Source organism: Labeo rohita, unplaced genomic scaffold (genome assembly GCF_022985175.1).
Source record: "Labeo rohita strain BAU-BD-2019 unplaced genomic scaffold, IGBB_LRoh.1.0 scaffold_220, whole genome shotgun sequence".
Taxonomy (NCBI): Eukaryota; Metazoa; Chordata; class Actinopteri; order Cypriniformes; family Cyprinidae; genus Labeo; species Labeo rohita.
The window spans coordinates 6,921-29,390 of record NW_026128440.1 but is presented as its reverse complement, the minus strand read 5'-3'; the positions used below and the strand labels follow the sequence as shown (position 1 = coordinate 29,390).

The window sequence follows — 22,470 nt, the reverse complement described above, 5'->3', positions numbered from 1 at the left end:
AAACAGTTATGACAATAAAAATCTTAAGAAACCCCAAACTAATCTAATAAATCTATCATTGTATACTACAGTGATAGCTGGCTCTGGATGAGTTGCTTTGTTCCTCTTTTGTAAGTCATAATAAAAGCTTTTGGATAAAAGCTTTTGCTAAATGCATATATATAAATGTTACAACCACTGTAGTGATATACTCCATTGTAGATATTTGTCTTTTGGGGAGGATTACTCTGTTGAACTCCCTGTTCTTTTGTGTTTCACGGAAGAAGGAAACTTGAGATGAACGAGAGTAAATGATGACAGATCTCAGATTTTTGGGTAACTTTGGGTAACACCATATCTACAGAGAATGTGAATGCCACGTTGCCTCGAAGAAACCCATTCTAATCAGTCATTCTGTTTGAAATAGAAGTGTTACATTGTGTCGAGTTGAAAACAGTAAACAGTTGCCCAATATTTCTGACTGGGTCAAATATTATCAACAAATATGTCACAAAACTAACAAGACTGACAAGTGTGCTGTTTTGCCAAATATACTATGTTACTAATTTACATTTTAGACAAAATGTTGTCAATATTGTCTATTTTACTCTGTTTCAACCACAACCAAATTGCTGCGCATAGCCAAGCAATACACAGTGTTTCATTACTGAATGAATCAGAATTTTTTTAATAAATCAAGTGAGCCAATGATTCATGGATCTGCAGCCACCTACTAAAAAAATAGTGAAATCTTGTTAAACTCACTTCTTTCTGTGGCCTGTTGCTCACAAACCAGGTGGTGTCCATCATTCATTTGCACAATGTCCTCAAACATCTGCAGAAGATGATCAGGAGATCTGCTTCTCTGAAGACTGAAGTGTCTGTTGCAGCATTTCTGAATGATTTTCTGTAGGATTTCATTAGTTTCAGTGGGCTCTTGTGTGCTGAGCACCATGGTGTGTTGAAAAGTCTGCTTAGATAGAGATTGCAGCACTTTCTCCACACACTCTTGATCTTCTGTTGAACACTGCTCATGTTTGAGGAGCAGAACGATCACGTGAGGTCCTGGATCAGAAAGATACACACACTCTCTCACTGTCTGTGTGATCTGATGATCTGAGATGTTTGTCTGGAGCAGCTGAGGACTGTTGATGATGATCACATGTCTGTTCTTCAGTCTTCCTCCGACTCTCTCTACGACATTTGGAGGAGCTTCACTGTCAAACGCTGCCCGTCCTAATATGAAGTTTCCCACTTGACTGTTTTCTGACACACTCTTCCCCAGAAGAACAATCCTCAAAATAATTTGATCGCTCACTGAAACACACAAAGCACATACTCTCTGTAATGCAGAAATAGGAAACACATTTGAATTTGGCCACACTGGCCAAAATATTGCATTAGATTTTTTTCAGTCCAAACACTTGGTTGAGATTGATGGGTAAAGAAACTGTGTTAAAGCTGAGTCCTTCAAAAATTGTAATTTTCTACATCAATAATCAAACCAATGAATAGCCTACTACATAAGATAATCTAATATGTGCATTAAGAGTGCCACCCTCAAAGTGAATTTCACAAGTACACTTGACTTCTGCCAAAAGTGTAGGTGAGCACAAGCTGAGCCTTGAGTTCAAGACTCTATCGAGGACAGGAAGCCAAGTTTGTTTACCATTAACCATCAGGACTGGATGGGCAGGCAAACTTGTGACGAATAGGTAAAATAGTAGTAATCAAAGAAAAAAATCTTGACCAGCGGCGCATCAGGTAATCTCAGGCAAAACTATGGGTGCTCCAGAGAGGGAACAAAATATCAAAAATGAACAGTGGATCCCACTGCAAAACACACACACACACACACACACACACACACACACAAAAAAAGCCACATCCAGGCACTCACAAAATAAGCCAAGTAAAAAAACTTTATTCTAAGACAGGGCTATATATTAAAAAGACACTTTTTAAAATGTATCCCTGTCTTAGAATAAAGGCTTTTTTTCTTACAGTCTTACAGTACCTGTCTTACAGTAGGCTGCCTCTTCTTTTATGTCCTGCAGACTGTGGGTGTTTGCAAGGGATTTTAAAGAGATTTTTGTAGATATAAGGATTATTTTGTCCAAGAGATTTAAGTACCTAGTAGTGAATGTTCATACCCAAAAAACACTAAGCTATTGTGTAGCATTAATAGTGTGATTAAAATTCACAACGTGGCTCACATAGACCAAAAAATATATATATAAATAATAATAATAATAATAATAATAATAAAATCAACAACACAGAGTAACAGGCGGATAACAGCATGATTAAAACAGAGGACCTAAAACATGCTACAGATTTTATCCTAAGGAAAACATAAGGTATTTTCATTTCTATCAAATTACTATTTTACAGCACGTCGTTTGCCTTCTCTAGGCCTATCTATATTTAAATTTTAAGCAGCCTATACTAATACGCATTTTAATAATTGAGAGGTTCGTAGGATTAGATTCTTATAAAAGATTAAGGAAAATGCTAACATGCTAGTACACATATATAGTTTAAACTCAAATCTTACCAAAGCTGTTCGCCATTTTATCACCAACACCATGAAGGTGAAACCAAAAGTAAATGTTTGACTGATGACGCAACTATACGTATACAACTCACACACGCCCCCTGTGGAGGCTTAAAAGCATCTCCACATATTTTCTCCTGTTTACTAATAATGTTATTATATGCATAAACAAGTACAACACAGACACAAACACCAAAACGATGGAAAGCAATTTATAGGTATAACTATAATATAATATAGGTTGTTTCTCTCCCACTCATTATCCAAAACACCTTACTTCATAAAACAACACAACCTGTGTTATATCTTAACACACCTGTGTGTCTAGTTAAGGACAACACATTTTGTGTTACTTTTAACTCAACCAGTGTGTTATTCCTCTTTACACAATCAGTGTGTTAAAATATTTAACACACTAATGTGTCATTAATAACACAATTTGTGTCATAGATGTGCTATTTTTTACCAGTTACAATGAATGCAATACAAAAACTTTTTTCTTTCAAATATATACATATTTATTAAAACTTCACTTCTGAATTTTCACAAAGGCAATATTCACATGTCATTTGAATTTCATAAAGACATTTTTAAACAATTTTATATCTTGGATTTACAAAAAGGTTTTCTTTGTTAGAAATCATGTGAAGTGGTTTTACATCAGCAGCACGGTTTAAAGCAATTACACAACCAGTTTGAAAAGTCTGACCGAATGCATTAACAGAGTGAGAAACGAGAACAGTGCTACATGTGTCAAGTTCATAGCCAAAGTCTTTCATACCTTAAAAACAAAAACAAAAAACATGCAAAACACAGTATGTCCTTTACCAAGTATGGCATGTCTACAAATTGATGATACTGTTCAAAAATCTCTTGCACTGTGGGGACGTGTTTGCAATCCATAACCTGCGAATACTGTATGTTTTCTCCATGCCCAATTTGATGGTATTGAGGTTTTCTGGAGATGGTTTCATCCTTTTGATCACAGTCGTCCACTCCTGAGTGGAGTCTTCCTCCCCTTCAGCAGTTATATCCAAAGTAATAGACACTCCAGAGGAAGCACTGATTCGACTACGTTTGCGCTGGTAGCGACGCTGATCATCATGAAGTTTCCTCCGTAGATTTCTAAGTCTCATCTCAATAAATCCACTGTGGGAGACTGGGTCATAGAAATGTTCCTGTATGATAGGGGAAGTATAACAATTGTAATTTTGTTTTAATTTCTTAAGAACCCATCATGTGTGATGAGCAAACAGCAGAATGGATGTACTTTTAGTGTTATTGTAAAATTTATATTGGTAATTAATTATATTAAAAAAAACCTAAATTTTCTCAATTTTACACTACAATTTTACACAATTTTCAGTTGTTGTGTAACCTGTTAACCAATTAACATACCACAGTTACTATTCCAATTTGCATTTGTTACAAGTGAGCTTTGTGTGTTTAAGTACAACTTACAAATCCTTCATTCTCTTCTTCCATCTTGATCTTCAGAGAAGGAAACAGTGTTACCACACTTTCTGCCAACATCTGTTTCTCATCATTACAAGGGTAACTATAAGCAAAACAAAAAGAAAACATAGAAGAATTACCCAATTCAATTAAACTTGTATATAACACATCAAAAACAAAATACACAAATAAAATTCAGTCAATTTTCTCTACTGGTGATTAGCAGTTTGTTTCACAAGTTTTTTTCATAATTATGTTCAAATTATTAAAAGTAATCAGTGTGTATTCAAAGAATTTATCATCTTTATACACTGTTGTATTCAGAGTTGTTTTAGTTAAATTTATCAACTGTAAAAATGTACAATCCACTTTGTTCCACCAATGCACTGACTCCTATCTTGACGAGAAATTTTCTTGATGTCTCTGAAAGCATTCCTGAAGCTTCATAATCCTTCAATATACTTGGACCTTTGCTTTTAATTAGTGCTCGCAGGGTGTCTACGTCAATTCTATTACATTGATGCTGGAAATATAAAAAGTAAAAGTAGTTCTAAACAGTGGAGTTAATGATTCAGTTGCTCAAAGTCAGTCATGTATATTGTTCCAGAATGAATCAGAAATTTTAAATAAACTGGTTGAATGATTCTCTCACTCATAAAGACAATCATTTATCACCATCTACTGGCCAAACATACAGATGTACAAGTGTACAAACTAACAGACTCTCTGGAATGGAAAAACAAAGTCAAACAGAGTGATACAAATACTGAAACGAGTGCTGTTATTTCAGCACTCAGTTATATATACAAACCTTCTGTTGACTACTTGGACCAGCTTCTCGTATGTTCTTTGGTGCAACCTTCCAAAAAAAAAAAAATCTGTTAAAACATGGTCAAATATATAACTTGTATAACTCGATTTGTATCATATTACAATAATGCTCTCTCAAAATTTTCCATTACATTAACGCTAAAACTGCCACAAATAACTACAAAGACGAGAATAAAGTCGCAAAAGCTATACTATTCATTTCTTATTGATTGAAATTAATGGTCACTATCTTTCTACACTATTTTCCACCGGAATCGGCGATACTCTTAAAGTATGTCATGAAAACAACACAGCCTGTGTTGTTCTTTAACACACCCGTGTGTCTAGTTAAGGACAACACATTTTGTGTCAATTATGTACACAAAATGACACAAAAAAAAGGCAATCAAATTTTAAACGTTACAGTAATAAATCATATTATTATTTAAAGACATTTAACAAGACATCAATACATTATGTTGTTTAATGAAAGAAAGGCGACGGATAGCAGTGAAAGTGATAAGAGTTATCGCTTTGTCAAACTCATTAACGCCATGACCGCAGCGTTTTATCGGACGTCATATAATTGGCAACAAATCAAGCAAAGAAAAACATAAAACTCCTTACAAAAATAAGTTCTCTCCAGAAAGTGAGGAACAAACTTACCAAAATGTAAAGAAATAATAATTTGTGAAGCATTAACTATCTGACGCCGTTTTCGCCCTGTTCAACACCGCCTCTCGTGACTACCGAAAATACCCGTACGCACGACTGGAGGGCGCTAACTAAACGCACATTTGACCGTCTAAAAAAATCACATTAAAAATATATATGATAGTTTCTAATAATTAAAAATAATAAATCCACATACCTAACATATGTGCATCCAAGTCACCCACCGATGGAGAAAGAGGCGCGAACTTGCTTAATGACTTGCGGAGTGACGTAGCAGCAATGTGATTGGATGATAGTTAACACATGTTGTGTTGGACACACTGTGTTGTTTCTCTCTTTCTCTCTCTCTCTCTCTCTTTTACACATGATCAACTTAAAATTACACAAAATGTGTTAAAATAGCCATAACACAAAAAATGTGTTATTAACCTTTAACTGTCACCGTCCCACCTGTGGGACGCTTGGCGCTCTTTTTTACGTTGTCCTTTTTCTCTATCAAATATTTTAGTAATCATCACAAATTATATATCATTTGAAAGCTTAGAAGCCCAAGAATCATCCTATGAAAGCCATATAAAATATGAAATGGAAATGGTACTGTAAAATCTTTTGGCGGTCTCCTCCCCCTTAGCAGCGGTATCAAGTGTCATATTACAAAATGCTTATGGTCTTTTAGAATCCAAACTTTTTATAATCTTGACAAACAAGATTATAAAAAGTCATTGGAAAGGTCTGAGTCTCAGGATTTGATATTTGGTGGGTATTTTGCGATAGAAGTTAAATTGACAGAGAAATTTAGACGTTTGTGACAGAAAAATGCATTTAAAAAAATTCTATAGCGTTTGTATGGCATCCGGTGGCTGTTTGTGGTATTACGCCCCAAACAAACTTTTACAGGAACCTCAATTTTTTCATATCAACTTCAAATTTGGAACATAACTTATTTAGACATAAGGCCTCAATTTGATACCAAATTTAGGATAAAACCTGTTATGTAAAATATGTATTTTATATAAAATAAAATAAAAATGGTATAGTGTATTTTCTTTTTAGTAAATTTAAACTTCTATAACTTAAAAAAAATGGGGGGTGACAGTTAAAGGGTTAATTAACATCCTTTTTGTGAGTAGCTTTAAAAAAGTTTTATTCTGTTTCATCTCATTTTGTGGCTGATCTTTTTTTTCTGTCAGATGATCTAATTATAATAATAATTTAAAAAAAAAACACTATTACAAAATGTTAATTGCAATTTAAAAATTTCAGTTGAACATACTTTCTTTACCTTGAACCTTAATTTAAACTGTCTATTTGCACTTTTCCTTGATTGCATTTCTGAGGGAAAAAAACAGTACTTTTTACTCCTTACAATTTTATTTGAATTTGAAAAGTACTTGTTACATTTCTGCATTTTATTTTAATAAATCCCACATTAGCACTAACATAGTGTCACATAACCTGTATAAACACTCACAAAGACGAAGAATATGAAGAGTAACGTAATAAACAAACACACTGGTGATAACACAAATGCATTGGTGATACATTGATGAGAATGGACAGAGAGCAAAGGCAGAACTTTTTTAAACAAAAGGTTTTTAAACACAAGGGCTGATAAGATAATTAACGAGAGGGAAAACTAGGTCATACAATAGGACAAACCTGATATAATCAAAAAACACACTGAAACAGAGAATACAAGTTAAACATGCTACTGTGGGTGAGCCATCATTTTTGTTTTGGCCTTATCACAGACACTAGTAGATTCCTGAGAACTCAGTTGGGTTCTTGAAGATCTACCTTACACTGCACACTTGCATTATATGCAGACAGATGGCTTATTTTTTCTAAAACACTTTGTGTTCATCTGAAGAAAGTCAGTCATATACATAACCATATATATGCCACTTATGTCAGGGATCACCCCTGACAGTCTTTTCTGTTTTGTCTTTGTTCAATGTTTCTTTGTTTGTGTTGTGTTTGAGCACATGGCTTTGTCTTTGTTTGTGTTTGCCATGTGCTTCCCTCATCCTGCCTCCTTGTTACCCACTGCCATGCCCCCTTGTTTAGCCCTTGTTTGTCTGAGGATTCTCACCTGTTCATGTTCTCCTTTATATTGTTCTCCTGTTCCCTCTTGTTTTGCCAGTTTGTTGTTCAACTTAGCGGTGTTGCTAGTTTGTCTGATTAACTTTTGTCTTACCAAGAACTCCCTACCCATCTGTTTGTTATGCCTTGTCCTGTCCTGTCTTACAGGCTGAGCACCTGGACTGCTCCCCTTTATCTGCCATCCTGGGCTGGATTCAGAGGCCGCCCTTCCTCAGCCTGCTTGCCCCTGTGCTGCATCTTTACCTACCGTTTGAACTGTGTTCACCATCCCTCCCACCATCTCTGGTCTCCTGTTTTTGTCAATAAATGTGTTAACACTTATTCTGTGTTTTGAGTCCTCTCTCAGATATCGTGACAACTTAACTACAGCTCTTTTAGAAAAATGCACCGCTGTTAACAAGTAACTATCTGGGAAGTAGTGAAGTAAGTAGCACTACATTAACACTGAACTTAATACTATTAACTCATATGGAAGCAAGATTAACTAAACAGTAAGTAATAGTACATTTAGGACAAAGGTAGTTTCTTATTATATATGAAATAATTTCTACATAAAAATATCCTCACTGAAACCTACTTGATAGCTATGATCAATTAATAACAGTATACATGTCTAAAAATTACTTGTGAAATTTATGTCAACCCCTCATTAATTACTTCAGCAGGTATACCTTGTCAGCCTACAGGAAACAACTTAACCCCTCACTAATACTAAAGCGGGCTCACAAGGTAACATTTGAGTAATTAGTAATTAGTATAAATTAGTGATTTATACTAACAATATAAATCTAATTAGTTGGGCTTACTTAAAAAAAAACATGCAAACCGATCATGCACAGTAAAGTGAAATACGAATAGTATATTGTACTGACAAATGCTTAGTTACTATAGTTTACTTACACGGGAGTTCTAGTAACTAAAAAAGAACTGTAGGGGGTACTTGATCCTTTACTTTAGGTTTACTCTTGACTTACTATAGCTACTCACTCACTCCCAGAGTGCATTGCAGTGTGAATAAATTATGCAATTGCTTTGTTTTACTGTTGTTGTTTTTATTTGCTAATTTTATTTACTGTTTTGTGTCAGTAGTTATATAATAACTATATAATAATATATTATATATAAATAATAAAATGGTTATTGTCACAAATAATAAAATTAAATAAAAGTGGATTGTTACCATTGTTGTGATTCGTGTGCTCAATGTTGAAGTCTGTCTGTGACTTCAGCATTTTATCACAAACATTAAAGAATTGTCTCAACACAGTTTCTCAAGGTGTTTATGAAGAACAATGAAATTGTAAAAGATCATTTATAAATATAAAAAAAAACATTAGCAAATGATTTAGTTTAATTAGAAGGATACATCCTGAAAGTAATCCACTTATTACTTTCCTTCTTTTGAATGCTGCATTGCTGCATCAATAGGAAAAAAATATAATGAGATAAAGTTCCAAATACTCAACCAAAGGGAACATTAATCACTATAAAGGTAAGTAAAAATAAATAAAAAATAAATAAAACACAAAAAAAACACAAACAATATCAGTTTATGATGCAGCTTATGTGATGTTCTCTCAAATATTTCAGTTTTATTAAATCAACATTTAAGATGACTTTGGGAAATGAGTGAATGTAACTAGTGAAAAATAACTGCAGATTAACAGATAAACTTTTCTTTTCTTCTTCTTCTGTTGTTATATTGCACATTAGCAACATTTAGTGCACTGCTGCCTCTCACTGGTTTATTAATGTCATTGGTTCCTTTGTGGCTACTTGAATATTTTAAGTAAGCATCACTCAAAGTAGTAGGGAAATTTTTTACTTGCCTTGAAAACAGCTGTAACTTGCTAAAACCTAGTAAGTATAGCAACTAAGTAAAGATAACTATATCTATAATTATATCTAAGTAAGGTAAACTATTGGATTTTACACTGTAAGTCTTTTAGAGTCAGAGACATATTGAACTGATACTGAATTCATAGTAGTGAATTTATTTAGTGATGAGCTTATCTGTTATTTAAATTTTAAAACAAATTATATCATTATTATTATTAGTCTGTGTTTAAGTTTGAAAAAAACAGAGAACATACATAATTTTGTAAGAGTAATGACAATTTCAACCTGTAGCCAAATTATTTGTGGATTATATAATATTCATAAATTAGTTTCTGCATCCGCATTTGAGGTGCAAGACTGAAAAAGGCATTATATTACCCATGTTAAGAATAAAAAAGACAATATTTTACTTTTCAGACATGTTACTGTTGCAAATAATAATTAATTGGTTATATTTTATTAATTGGTCATAGTTAGCAAGCAGTTCTCAATGAGGATATTTTTATTTAGTAATTACTGAATACCTAATAAGGAATACAGTTTAAATTTACTATTACTTACTGCTTAATTAAATTAATATTGCGTCTATATAACGTCAGGTTGACGTTGGACATGACGTCGGACAGACGTTGCATTTTGGTTGAGAATGAAAATCGTGTTGACGTCAGTATTTGACGTCAATTTCCATATTAGTTAACAGTGTTAAGTTCAGTGTTGATGTAGTACAATCTATTAATTCCTGCATAGTTACTTGTTAACAACAGACCATTATTCTAAAGTGTTACTAAATTTACCATGGTACTCAAGTTCTTCACATCTCTACTACAGACAGCAACTTAGTCACTTTCTGACACAGTTTGTCAAAATATGTGCACAATAAAAAATTTCAGTCAGTCAGTGACACTTTTAGATAACTGACAATAGGTGTTAATGCTATAGTATAAAATATACAAGACTGCATTTTGAATGATTAAAAGCTATATTCTTCATAAGGATTTCCCCTCATACTGATGACCACATTTATATTTTCATTACAAAGACTATTTCTTCCATATATTTTCTTGATTTAGTAATGATTACAGAATATTTTTGAGGACCTTAGTAAATAAAGACTACAGTTGAAAGTGAACTACAGTACAATTAATAGCTTTACATATACAGAGAGAAAAAATATAACGGATAAAACCTGATAAAATAGATTGAATTACATAAAACTAAATATTAGTAATATTTACATTTGTTATGAATAAACTGCAGATGTTTTCTGATCCTGTATTATGTCTCTGTTTTTTTCATCATCATCATATTAGGAGGAAATCATCTTCAACTGAAAATTAATCCTGCACACTGACTGTTGAATTTTCATTGTTGTTGATTCAATGGTCTGATTTCACTGAGTCAGAGTTCTGTAATTTGTAAAGCAATAGAGATAAAAAAAAAAGAGTAAAATGTAACATTTATATACACAAATTTCAACAAAACCATGACACTACAAACAGAAATCGGGCATTAAGCACACATTTATTTTAATATGCTGAACTCACCCTTCAGTTTGATTTTGACTTTCTTCAGTTTGAGGTTAATCTTTATGTAACTCGATAATCCAGTGTACAATGTCTTCTACAGAACCAATAGCTCCTCCAAAAACTCCTCCAACAAGAGGAACATAGTCACCCCAGTCACGAGCTCGCTTTGATCTGTATGGTAATTTTTCTTCAGCTTCTTTTAAAGCTCTAGCCACTTCTGTCTCTAGTTTTCTAAGATATTCACGTTCTGCTTGTTGTCTTGTTTCATGTTGAATTCTTTCCTGGAGTTTTTGTTTTTCTTCCTCATGTTTTTTTTCCAAGTGATTTATGAATTTCTGCTGTTGTTCCTCCAAAGCCTTTTCTTTTCTTTTATACTCCTCTTCAAATAGTTTCTGCTGCTCCTCCAGTTTTCTCTGCAGCTCTTTTTGTACATTCACATCTGTTTCTTTCTTGATCTCTTCTTCTCTCTTTTTAAAATCTTCTTCTCTCTTTCTCAGTTCATTCTGGTTCTCTTGTCTTTCTCTTTCATTTTCTTTCTTCATTTGTTCTATTTCATCTTCATATTTGGCTTTCAGCTCTTCTTCTCTTCGATTGATCTCTTCTTCTTTCTCTTTCATGATTCTCTCTTGTTCCTCTTTGATGTTCTTCTCCACCTGCTGGAACATCTCATTGGTGTAGAAACTCCCTCCATTTTCGGTCAGCAAAGAGTCAATTTTCTTCAGCAGCTCAGAAACTTGCATCTGATCTTTAGTCTCCTTGTTATTGAACACATGGTATCTATTACCAAACTGTTGGGTGATGTTCTTTAAACTAGCATCTCCTTCAATAAAATCTTCAATTTTTGTTTCTCCAAGTTGATCTCCTTTGGTGAAAAGCACAATGGTGTACATTTCGGATTGATCGCCAAACATCTCCTGGATCATCTTCACAGCATCTTTTTCCTCTTGAGTAAATCGTCGCAGTTCAATAACCAGCAGAAACACATGTGGTCCAGGAGCCGCCATTGAGACGCACTTCACAATCTCCTTCCTGGTCTCAACATTGTCAACTCCAGTATCAAACAGGCCTGGAGTGTCAATTACAGTTATACGTCTTCTGTTGAACTCAGATGTTTCTTTCTGACACTCTCTGGTCACTGAGGATGCTTGAAATAATGTTTTAAAATATTTTTTTCCCAGTATTGTGTTTCCTGATGCACTCTTCCCATAACCTGTCTTTCCCAGAAGCACAATCCTTAGATCACCATCATCTACTCCAACTGCTTAAAAAGTAAAAAAGAGGGACAGTTATTACAGTGAAATTTTTCAAATGAAGCAAAATTAATATATTCATCTGATACAACAATAACAACAACAACAAAAAATTTGGATGTAATGATCAAAACAATGATGTACCCTACTGAAACACATCAAATACAGCACAGTCAAGAACAGCTTGCCAACGTTTACTAAATTGTGGACTAGCTTTGAGACACGGGAATAAACAATTTTGTGCAAAAGTTGTGCATTTATTCTTAAACTTTCTACCATCCGTTACTGGAAACGAAATTACTGGTTGATATGTCTCGATCTCAATAAAGTTTACACACTGTTTTGGTCCATGAACTATATTAGGGCTGGGTGGGTATATCAACTTTGTACGATATATTGATATATTCGTTACAAGCGATGTGGTATGAGGTAGTACCGTTGTACTGATATACAGTGAACGAGTGCATCTAAAAAATAGCAGAAGACACGGAGTGAGCTGCTCTGGGGCAAGTGCATAATCCAATTTGCCCTAAAAGCTTTATATTGAAGGCTTTAAAATAACTCGTAAGATATAGTTAGTATGTCTTGTTTAAAGAGGTTGCCCCATCAGATGCTTTGGCAGACTCATGTGCTGCTGACAGATAGGCTAGTGCTCCGTTTAATGCATTTGAGATGTATGACTTACATTTCAGGTATATTCTACATCTGTAAATCTTAGAAAGTCATTTCTATTTTGCTGTCAGGAGCCTTCTGACAACACTGTGCAGGATGTGAAATAATTTATTTTTTTAAATAAATACAAGTGTACCAAGGTATATACTGTATTGCAATTCAGCCAAAAAATACCAAGATATGCTTTTTTTTTTTTTTTCACTGTCACTCACTGTTATTTTGAGAGAGAATACAGCATATGTTGATGTCATTCTTGAACCTTTGCAGCGTGTATTTTTATAAAGTATGTTCTCTGTTTTCTTAAATTACAAACAAATGTATGTAAAAAAAAAAATCTGAAATTAATACAATAACAAAACCATTCAATTATAAAAACGATCAAATGACTAGCAGCAACAGCTGGCAAATAAACAAAAATGAAAGTAAAATCTCCTTATTTTAAAAAAAGTTGACAAACACTGTTATTTTACAAGTATTTCCTAAATTATTACAATCAGACACCTTCACTGTAAAATTAACTCATTAATTAATTAATTAAATGTCACGTGACTGGTAGCAACAGAACATGAAATGCTAACAAATCTCTCTAGATCTCAGCATCTTCACTTATTACGAACCAGTCTGATTTTATTTCTTTCATACAAAATTTCTTATTGAGAATTAAAAGAGGTTTAGATGTTAATGTTTTATAGAAAAAAATAACAAAAATAAAGTTTGAAGTCAGCATTGTGGAGATAAGCGTTTGATTTAGTTGGGCTCTTGATCCTTGACTTTGTGGCAAAGTTCCCAGACCTTCTTCGTCAGTCTGAAGGTTTGGCTATGTGAGACTTCGAGGATTCCATGACTAACGATATGGGGAGCAACTGCCCCCCTTCCCCCAAATGTCGCCCACTGCGATACACTATTGTGTCAAGCTGTGCAAGTTGTGTCACTGTGAATTGCACTGACAGATCCACATTGTCTAAAGACACTTGTAATGATTATAAGAAAGGAAACAGCAGTTTCAGCGTCTCATATGCTAACCATCCACCTGGCTGGTGTAGCAATTATGCATTTTCATGTTGTGAATGTTTAAACTATGCAGTGTAGCATTAACAGCATTAACATTAACTAAATTAGACTGAAATTATTTATTAAATTCTAATAACGAAAAACAATGATGCCAACATATTTTTATGAATTCATACCTGCAGTCTTCATCTTAGATCTTTTCAATTCCTCTATTTCAGCTTTGTATTTTTTTCTCTCCTGTTCTACTTGAGCCTGAAAATACATAAAGGTTGTGTAACAACTTCCTTTGTTCTGTTTTACTATATTCTCCACCTCCTGCAGTAGATCTGGAACCTGTGAGCTGTTCTCCAAAACAAAACATCGGCCTCCAAATGTTTCAAGACATGTCTCAGTAGCTGAAGTATTACGTAGAGTGCTTTTTTTACTTATCATTTTACTAATTGCATTCTTCTCTTGGTATATGAGAACCATGAGGTGGTTATTGATTCTTGAGCTGAATATCTTCTGGATCATCGTCATTTCTGCTTTGTCTTCATCAGTCAGTGTAGCATCAGGAATAATGAGGAGGAAAACATGAACTCCAGGATGACAGAGAGACACAGATAGATGAGTTTGACAAACCACTTCTTCCTCTGAGAGCCGAGTAAGAGCTGGAAGCTCCACCAGATTGATCAGACGACCATGATTCTCATTGTCTTTCCTCACACACTCGTTCTCTTTCTGATGTAAGGAAGGTAATAACTTCTTTTTTCCTCTTAAAAGTTTTGATACAGAGGATTTCAGTTTTCCATCACTTCCATACAACACCAAGTTCAGCTTCTGTTTTCTCTGAATAGTTCTGCCTCCTTAAACAACAACAAACATTTTTCTGTAACATACATTTAGAAAACCAGCAGAAAAGCAGGAATAACACTATAGCAAAAGAGATGTAAAATAAAACTTAGAACTAGGCCTGGATATCTCTATAAAATGATCAGATTATCAAACTCGTACTATTTTAACTGTACATCAGTCAGGATGACAGTCAGGGGTGTAAAATACTTGAGTAATTTTACTCGATTACTGTACTTAAGTATTATTTGAGGGAATCTGTACTTTACTCAAGTGCAGTAAACTGATTACTTGCAAAAAAACAGTAATTTTTACTCCTTACAATTTTATTTGAATTTGAAATTTACTTGTTAAATATCTGTATTTTATTTTCTTAAGTCTAAGGTTCTCAGTTTATTTTATTATTATTTTATTTATTTATTTATTTTTGCTGCAGTACGAGTGCTGCATTGACAGCCATCTAATGAAGAACCCAATAAGAGCACAGCAACTGATGATGATGATGTGTGTAGAAAAGATATTAAATCACATAATAAACTTAATATCATAATTAGAGTTTCCTTCACATTATCATTACTACTGAAGTCCAAATAATGATCTCTCAGATTTTATATGCATGTTATATATTCCGCTAAATATTCCATGACTTGGATATTAAATATTCAAATGTATAATAGGATTGCATTAAGAGCATAACATGAAGAAAACCTTTTTTCTTCTTTGTATGGGTGTCTATGTGTTGTCCATCATCCTCTGCATCAGAATCTTTCTCCTCTGTTCTCTCTGAACCCAACGATCTGCTGCATTCTTCATCCTCTGCTGCTCCTTGTGAAATTCCTGCATAATCATGTTGCTCACAACTGAGAAATTCTTCATTATTTTCCTTAAGTATCTTTTCTAACCGTTGCAATATTATAGAGTGCCATTCCTCTATTTCAGTATCAAACTGCAGATGTCCTCCTCCACATTCTGCAGTTAACTGTTGAATTAATTCATTCACAGATGCCCCTTTACCATGTGTTTCTTTATCAGTTGTGATCACTATAGCACGTTTAATCGCCTCTTCACTGAATTCTTTCAGGATAATTTTCACTCTGTATTTTTCGTCCTCAGTGAAGTCATTATACTGCAGTACGAGTATGAAGACATGAGGTCCTGGATCAGACAGATTCACACATTCTCTCACTGTCTGTGTGATCTGATGGAGTGACAGATGAGGCTGCAGCAGCTGAGGACTGTTGATGATGACCACTTTTCTGTTCTTCAATCTTCCTCTAACTCTCTCTACAGCATCTGGAGGATCTTCACTGTCAAATGCTGCTCGTCCTAATATGACGTTTCCCACTCGACTGCTATCTGACACACTCTTTCCCAGCAGGACAATCCTCACTGCAAAGAGTAATATCAGACATTTAGTATTAGCAACTTATGTCTACCACAAAAGACATGCACCCTATAATAAGTAACAGCATTTAAAAATTCCTCACGAGACACAAGCAAGTTAAACATTAAGTGGAGATACTTTGTGCTGTCATGAAAAGAAAATGTAAACCAGATCATAATTTAATGATTAGGCTTTAAGGAGAGACGCTGCAGGCAAAAACGCTGTATTTTCATGCACCTGCCAAGTTTGAGATTTTGGGCTTTTTTGTTTTTTTCAGAAAGTGTTTTTATATTTATTTTCTATTTTTATTTTCTCAGATTAGTGGAAAGAAAAACATTCAGAAGACACTGTTAAGTGTTTCTTTTATAGCACTTTATCTATTTGTGTCAATAGATTTCAATTACAATACATATTTTTAAAGGCCATTTTCTCAAAATTAGTTATTTCTCCTAAACTGAGCCATAAATCTCCACTTCAGTAGCACCTACACACACCAAACTTTACATTTTTATTCCTGTCTATGTCCTGAAGGTTTTTACAGAGGGATTTGTTCATATATAATTTATTTGATTTTATACAACATTTTATTCCTCCAAAAACTGTAAAAATAATAATAATAATAATAATAATAATAAAAAATAAAAATAAAAATAAAAAAAATCAATCAACTGGGTAAGTAAGGTGATAACTATTAGGGTTTTTTTTTTATCCTGTTCACCTACAGTACAACAGAGAGTGTTGTAAATGCTAAACTACTGAAGTCCGTTTCCGTTTTTAGGACAGCACACGTCCAATTCTGTTAAAGAACACTTCACCTGGAAAGATGTGTGCTGGCATCTAATAGCTATCTTTTTTGAAGCACCTTGGTATCCATACTAAATTATAATCTTAAAGATGTTTTTTGTATACTTTCCTCCAGATGACCATGCACTTCAAATAAGAACACAGTGCTTCACATTAAGCATTTCTCCCAGTGGTGTAGTCTACATGATGCAGCTATATGCCGTATACCCACTACGAAAGGTCAAGGATTTCTGAGCGAACTTAAACTATACTATAGTGTTTTCGTAAGCCTGCCCCTGAGGCTGCTGCTGCTTCGGGTAACACTGCAGCTGCAGCAGATGACATGAATGTTAACAATGTTAACAAAATATAATGATTCACATCGAATTTATTTCTTAACAATTTGTTCTCTTGAGTCATAAACATGTTTTCGATTATATTTGCCATGATATTATGCAAATTTTGATGATATTTGCTGTGGGGTACGTGAGGTGACGGAGGGGGTACGCGAACAAAATGCTGAGCTTTGCCATTCATTTAATTCTACCCCAATTTAAAGCCACATTAAAACGGAGCAAATTAAAAAATAACAAGCAAAATACTGCTTTTAGTATAAAACAGGAAAATTGGAGAGTCTTAAACGGTCAAATGATATCAAATTACCTCATCTGTCAAACCTGACTGCATCCACACCAGCAGCGTATGATAGGATGCCCGCAAAGTATGCTTTACAAATCGTGCTGCTGTTCAATGTATATTTAAAGTAGATTTGTAGCACTTAATAGCATGAAGAACAAATATTGACACAGACTGTAAATAGAGAACGATTTAAGAAACTCTTTGATTCAGAAACATGCCCTGTGCCAGTTGTTTTTCACGTTTAAAATACGAGCAAGAACGCAATTTTCTCTGAATACCAGTTTATATAACAGTTTGAAAACTGTTTATATAACAGTTAAACAAAAAGTTAATATTAAGTAAACATTTTACATTTTAAATGTAGCCTACATTTTAAACACAATATTGTCAATATTGTTTGTTATATGTTACAACAAAACAACAGTTCCAGCAAATAACCCATTCTTCACTATACAGCCGCTTAGTAAGACCATGGTTATGTGGATTTACTACAACCATGGTTGGTTATTGTAATAAAACCATGGTTGATTTTGTGATTGACTTTTGTGTACAAAGATATTTAATTGAATGCTTATATTTGAAAGTCACATTGGATAAAACCATCTGATAAATATACTGTAAATGCATTTGTATATTTAATCTGTTCTCTGAAAATAAATTTTGCATTTGCGATTGTAGGGGAGCGCACTTTTTTCAGTTTGTGTAAACCCACGTGGGGTTCAGAGTATAATTTTTTATCCACATTAATTTCACACTTGACTAGTACAAATATGTCGCTTTGTTTCATAATTACAGTGTATACGTTTTTCGCCATTTACCTCAAAAGAAAGGAAAGAAAACACTCCCCTCCCTCCAAACACAGCTCTCATAGAACAGGAGGCACACGAGCCAAAATGCTTTACATTTCTTGAAATAATAATTTCTCAACATTAAACATGGATTGTCAGTCTTTATTCACCTGATTCTTGTGGTTTCTTTTTAAAGTACATCAAAGTAAATAGTGAAAATTACGTTGCTAATGTCATAGAAAAGCATAGTTTAATAATAGCGGGTCAGCAGTGCTACAACTTTCCCCATCTGCGCAATGGACTTTAAAACTAGTTAGTGTCATCTACTAGATCCAGTGACCAATTAATAAACTATCTAAACGGATAAATAACAGATTGGAGATTAAAATAGTAGCATATTTGTCTAATTTTAAATTAATAATAAAAACTGAAATGAAAAATTTACTTCAGCCAGAAATGTACTTTCACTATGGTAAAATAAATATTCAGCGATATCTTCAAAAGGCTTTTGAATTTTGGCGCACTTTCTTCTCTATATAGTGTTGCTATGGCAACTGGTAAATACTATAAATTTGGTCATGCCAGCATATAAATACTTAAACCATGTGTGTTACAATTAACCCCGCGTAAGTTTGTGCCCCGCGCACCCCTAAGTGTTTTTTATCCATTAGTGTGTGCAATGACATTTTGGGTAGCGAATCGAACTGATTATGAACCGCGGACCGACCGTGAGCTGCCAGCAAAAAGTAATTATAAACCAGGTCGGGGGATGAGCAAAACGCCGGTGGACCGCGGGCGGCATCCGCCGGTGGGCCACCGACTTGCCACCGTTGGGCCGCCAATGGCCGCTGGTCTTATGTTAGCTGTAATACAAGTATAAGAGAAATTTTCTACAAATTGTTTTAAGTATTTCTGTTATCATTTCACTGATCTTTATTTTAATTATTTTGGTCAAGATTTTATATATGCTGCTGTACATTTTAAATGTCATCAAGGAATTTATTTTTGTAATGTACACAGGATTTATTGTTGTAAAGTACATTAAAGTTTTCTAGAATTGAAAGTGTGTGCACATGTGTAATTTTAATTTCATTATTTTTGTACTTTTTTAATATACCATATTAAAATGTTGAATAACTTCATAAAGTAATAGTGTACTGCATTTCTGTTACTGTAACTGTACTGTACCTCAAGGAGTATAAAAGTGTATTTTAAGCAATAGGAAGAAGTACAATTAAATTACACTCAAGACTCTTGAAGTTCCATTTTAACACAACTAAAATATTAAAATACTGCATTAGCTTAGAGTTGAGCACTTAAGAATCTTAAGCATATGTTAAAGGGCAATTCACATACTTAAAATTGCTCCAAACTCATTTATTATACGTATAGTATAATAAAAATATGATTAAAATTAAAAATAAAGTGCACCAATATTAGTACAACTTAAGTGTATTTCTTTTTTTACCTGGGGAAACGGGCTTCCATACTATCATCGTAAATGTATCATCGTAAAAGTCACCCATATTTCATTACAACTATAAAACAATTTCCCACTTTGCTGTTACTGTCAAATCATTTAAATTGACATACTGTTGGGTCGTTCCCCATCTGGACTTCTTCTGCCTTCTGCGAAAGCAAGAACACAAACACAATTGTTAGTGGATCTGGGTGAGATACATCGCTGCAACTATTCATATTTAATTATATATGATTTAAATATAAATGTTTAATGTAAAAAACAATCTCTCAATAGCTGGGTTATGCATCGGACACTCACGTTTCTCTTTTCCTTTCACTTTCAGCTGTGTAATGTCTGAAAAAGATCAAAACAACACAAAATAATCTGGTATAAATGCTAACAACTACACACGAATTCTGTGTAATTATGTTTTAATAATGATAATAAACACACACACACACACACACACACACAGAGTACAACAGAGAGTACATGTTTTTGTTTTAGCGTCTATATGCTAAACTCAAGTAGGCTGCTTACAACTCCACTGAAATAGGCCTACAGTTACTGCTTATATAGACAAACATCTGTTTTTTTATCGATTATTTAAGACAAACATCTGGTTAACTTTAGAATCGAATGGATCAATAAAGAAACGTTTGGCATGCTAATATACATGGTTCGCTTTTTTCAAAACTTACTTGCACCGTACGACATTTTTCACCAAAGGTTCTCAGAACCGAAAGTCAAAATTATGTCAGAAGCACGTGACTTGGCTGCGCCCCCTGTGGATGCATTAAAACACACCGACGGGTCTTTCAGTATTTCTCCACATTCTTAAATAATGCATTACATAACAAAGCAATACACAAGTAAATATAAGCACACACACACACACACACATGTTGCGTTTACATGTTTTGTGGGGACATTCCATAGGCGTAATGGTTTTTATACTGTACGAACCCTATTTTCTATCGCCCTACACCAACCCTACACCTAAACCTACCCATCACAGGAGACTGTGCAAACTTTTACTTTCTCAAAAAAGCTCATTCTGCATGATTTATAAGCCTGTTTCCTCATGGGGACCTCACAAATGTCCCCACAAGGTCAAAATTTACTGGTATTACTATCCTTGTGGGGACATTTGGTCCCCATAACGTGATAAATACCAGGTGCACACACACACACACACACACACACACACACACACACACACACACACACACACACACACAGAGATTGTATGATTGTATGAATTCGCTATTATCAATGATGGGAATTCTTTACTCGTGTATCCTTCTCAAGGACAGCTCAGCAATTACATCAAAAAAAAAAAGGTTTAATATGAATATGGGATTTTGACACTTATGTAATATTAATTCAAATTTAATTTGAATTAAATTGAGTGTTATTTCTTGTCACAGAAAAAAAAATATATATATATGTGGAAAGGGAAGCTAAACTTGTATACATCTTACTAAACAGATTTTTAGTAAATCAGTCCACACAGTTGCTTTCAAACATCTGAGGTTTATTCACTCTCTAATTTGTATCTTAGAGAAAACTTTTTTTTTCATCCATTTAGATTACATAGTTTTAATATAAATAAATCAACAAACTTAATGTGATTCATATTCATCAGTCTTACGTGTAGTGTTGGGTTCGAGTCCACCTAAGTCGAGTCCGAGTCTTTAACCAATCGAGTCCGAGATGAGTCCGAGTCCAAAATGGGCAGAGTCGGACTCAAGTCCGAGTCCCAAAGGACCGAGTCTGAGTCGAGTCCGTCCGAGTCCAAGGAAACACTAATGTTTGTCGGAATCTTTACATTGTTTTAACCCAAGGGTGCCAAAACTCTGTCCTGGAGGGCCGGTGTCCTACAGAGTTTAGCTCCAGTCCCAATTAGTCACACCTGAACCAGCTAATCAAGCTCTTACTAGGCATACTAGAAACCCCCTGGCAGGTGTGAGGCAAGTTAGAGCTAAACCAAGGACCAGGACTGAGTTTGGGTGCCCCTGTTTTTAAACTATGCAGCTAAAAAAACGCAATGTCAATTGAAATGTAAGAAAAGCAAACCTCTAGTGGATCTTGCCATTTTGATTTTTGATTTCACAACATCTCATAATTAGTGTCCATGTTCTGCTTAGCAAACTTAAAGTCATGTAACAGAAGTTATGGCTGACTTATGTTTTGTGACATATTTCAGAGTGAAACAAGTTTTAGAATGTGATAAATTATAGGGCGGTACTTGACTTTATTCACTGTTATAGTAAATGTATAAATTCAGGGGTGGGGGTAAAGGAGTAGGTATCTTGGTGAATGGGACCTTAAGAGCAGAAAATGCACCTCTTTTATTTCTGATTGTGGCTGTGTGTGTTTTGGGTTTTATGACTTTTTTTCTTGGATGAAAATGAGGCTGTGAGGGATAAACCTAGTCTTTACAATGGCACACACTGTGTATAAAGCCCTATGCATACTTTCCATAAGCCACAGCAAACTCACACCTGTTTTATTTTTGAATGCATTAATTACAATAAATTACATTATATAAAGAAAAATTGATGATGTGCTATTGAATTATTAGAAAATCATGCACACCCAAGGTGGATTTGGACCATAAAAACTATTGCTGCAAAGATGTTAGACAAATTATTTTTCTTTGAAGATAGAAACTGCCACCATGTTAAAAAAAAATAATAATAA

General features: G+C 34.2%; 2 protein-coding genes across 6 annotated transcripts in view; both read right to left on the bottom strand.

Moving 5' to 3' along the window:
* LOC127159483 (GTPase IMAP family member 4-like) overlaps positions 1–2,568 on the bottom strand; it is a 5,492-nt gene extending 2,924 nt beyond the window's left edge. For 2 of the 3 annotated variants that reach the window (XM_051102291.1, XM_051102293.1), the window contains exons 1-3: positions 2,537–2,568; positions 1,997–2,030; positions 745–1,296 (exon numbers count right to left, since the gene is read on the bottom strand). The gene's annotated coding sequence lies outside the window, so the exon portion shown is untranslated. The other variant, XM_051102292.1, reaches the window with a different exon arrangement.
* A 506-nt stretch (positions 2,569–3,074) lies between these two features.
* Positions 3,075–20,542, bottom strand: LOC127159482 (GTPase IMAP family member 8-like). Of its 3 annotated transcripts, none has more exons than XR_007826455.1 (10): positions 20,466–20,542; positions 20,083–20,118; positions 19,896–19,931; positions 15,417–16,097; positions 14,054–14,722; positions 10,654–12,205; positions 5,673–8,995; positions 4,803–4,850; positions 3,998–4,094; positions 3,075–3,714 (listed from the first exon to the last, which is right to left on the bottom strand). XR_007826455.1 is itself a non-coding variant. In XM_051102290.1 (6 exons), exons 1-6 carry the CDS (start codon positions 20,479–20,481, stop codon positions 10,998–11,000), a joined length of 2,646 nt encoding a protein of 881 aa, XP_050958247.1. In that variant the 5' UTR covers positions 20,482–20,542; the 3' UTR covers positions 10,107–10,997. The 3 variants fall into 3 exon arrangements, 1 of the variants encoding a protein (XP_050958247.1); XR_007826456.1 differs by having other exon boundaries at positions 10,654–12,202; XM_051102290.1 differs by lacking the exons at positions 3,075–3,714; positions 3,998–4,094; positions 4,803–4,850; positions 5,673–8,995 and having other exon boundaries at positions 10,107–12,205.
* Between the last annotated feature and the right edge of the window lie 1,928 nt (positions 20,543–22,470).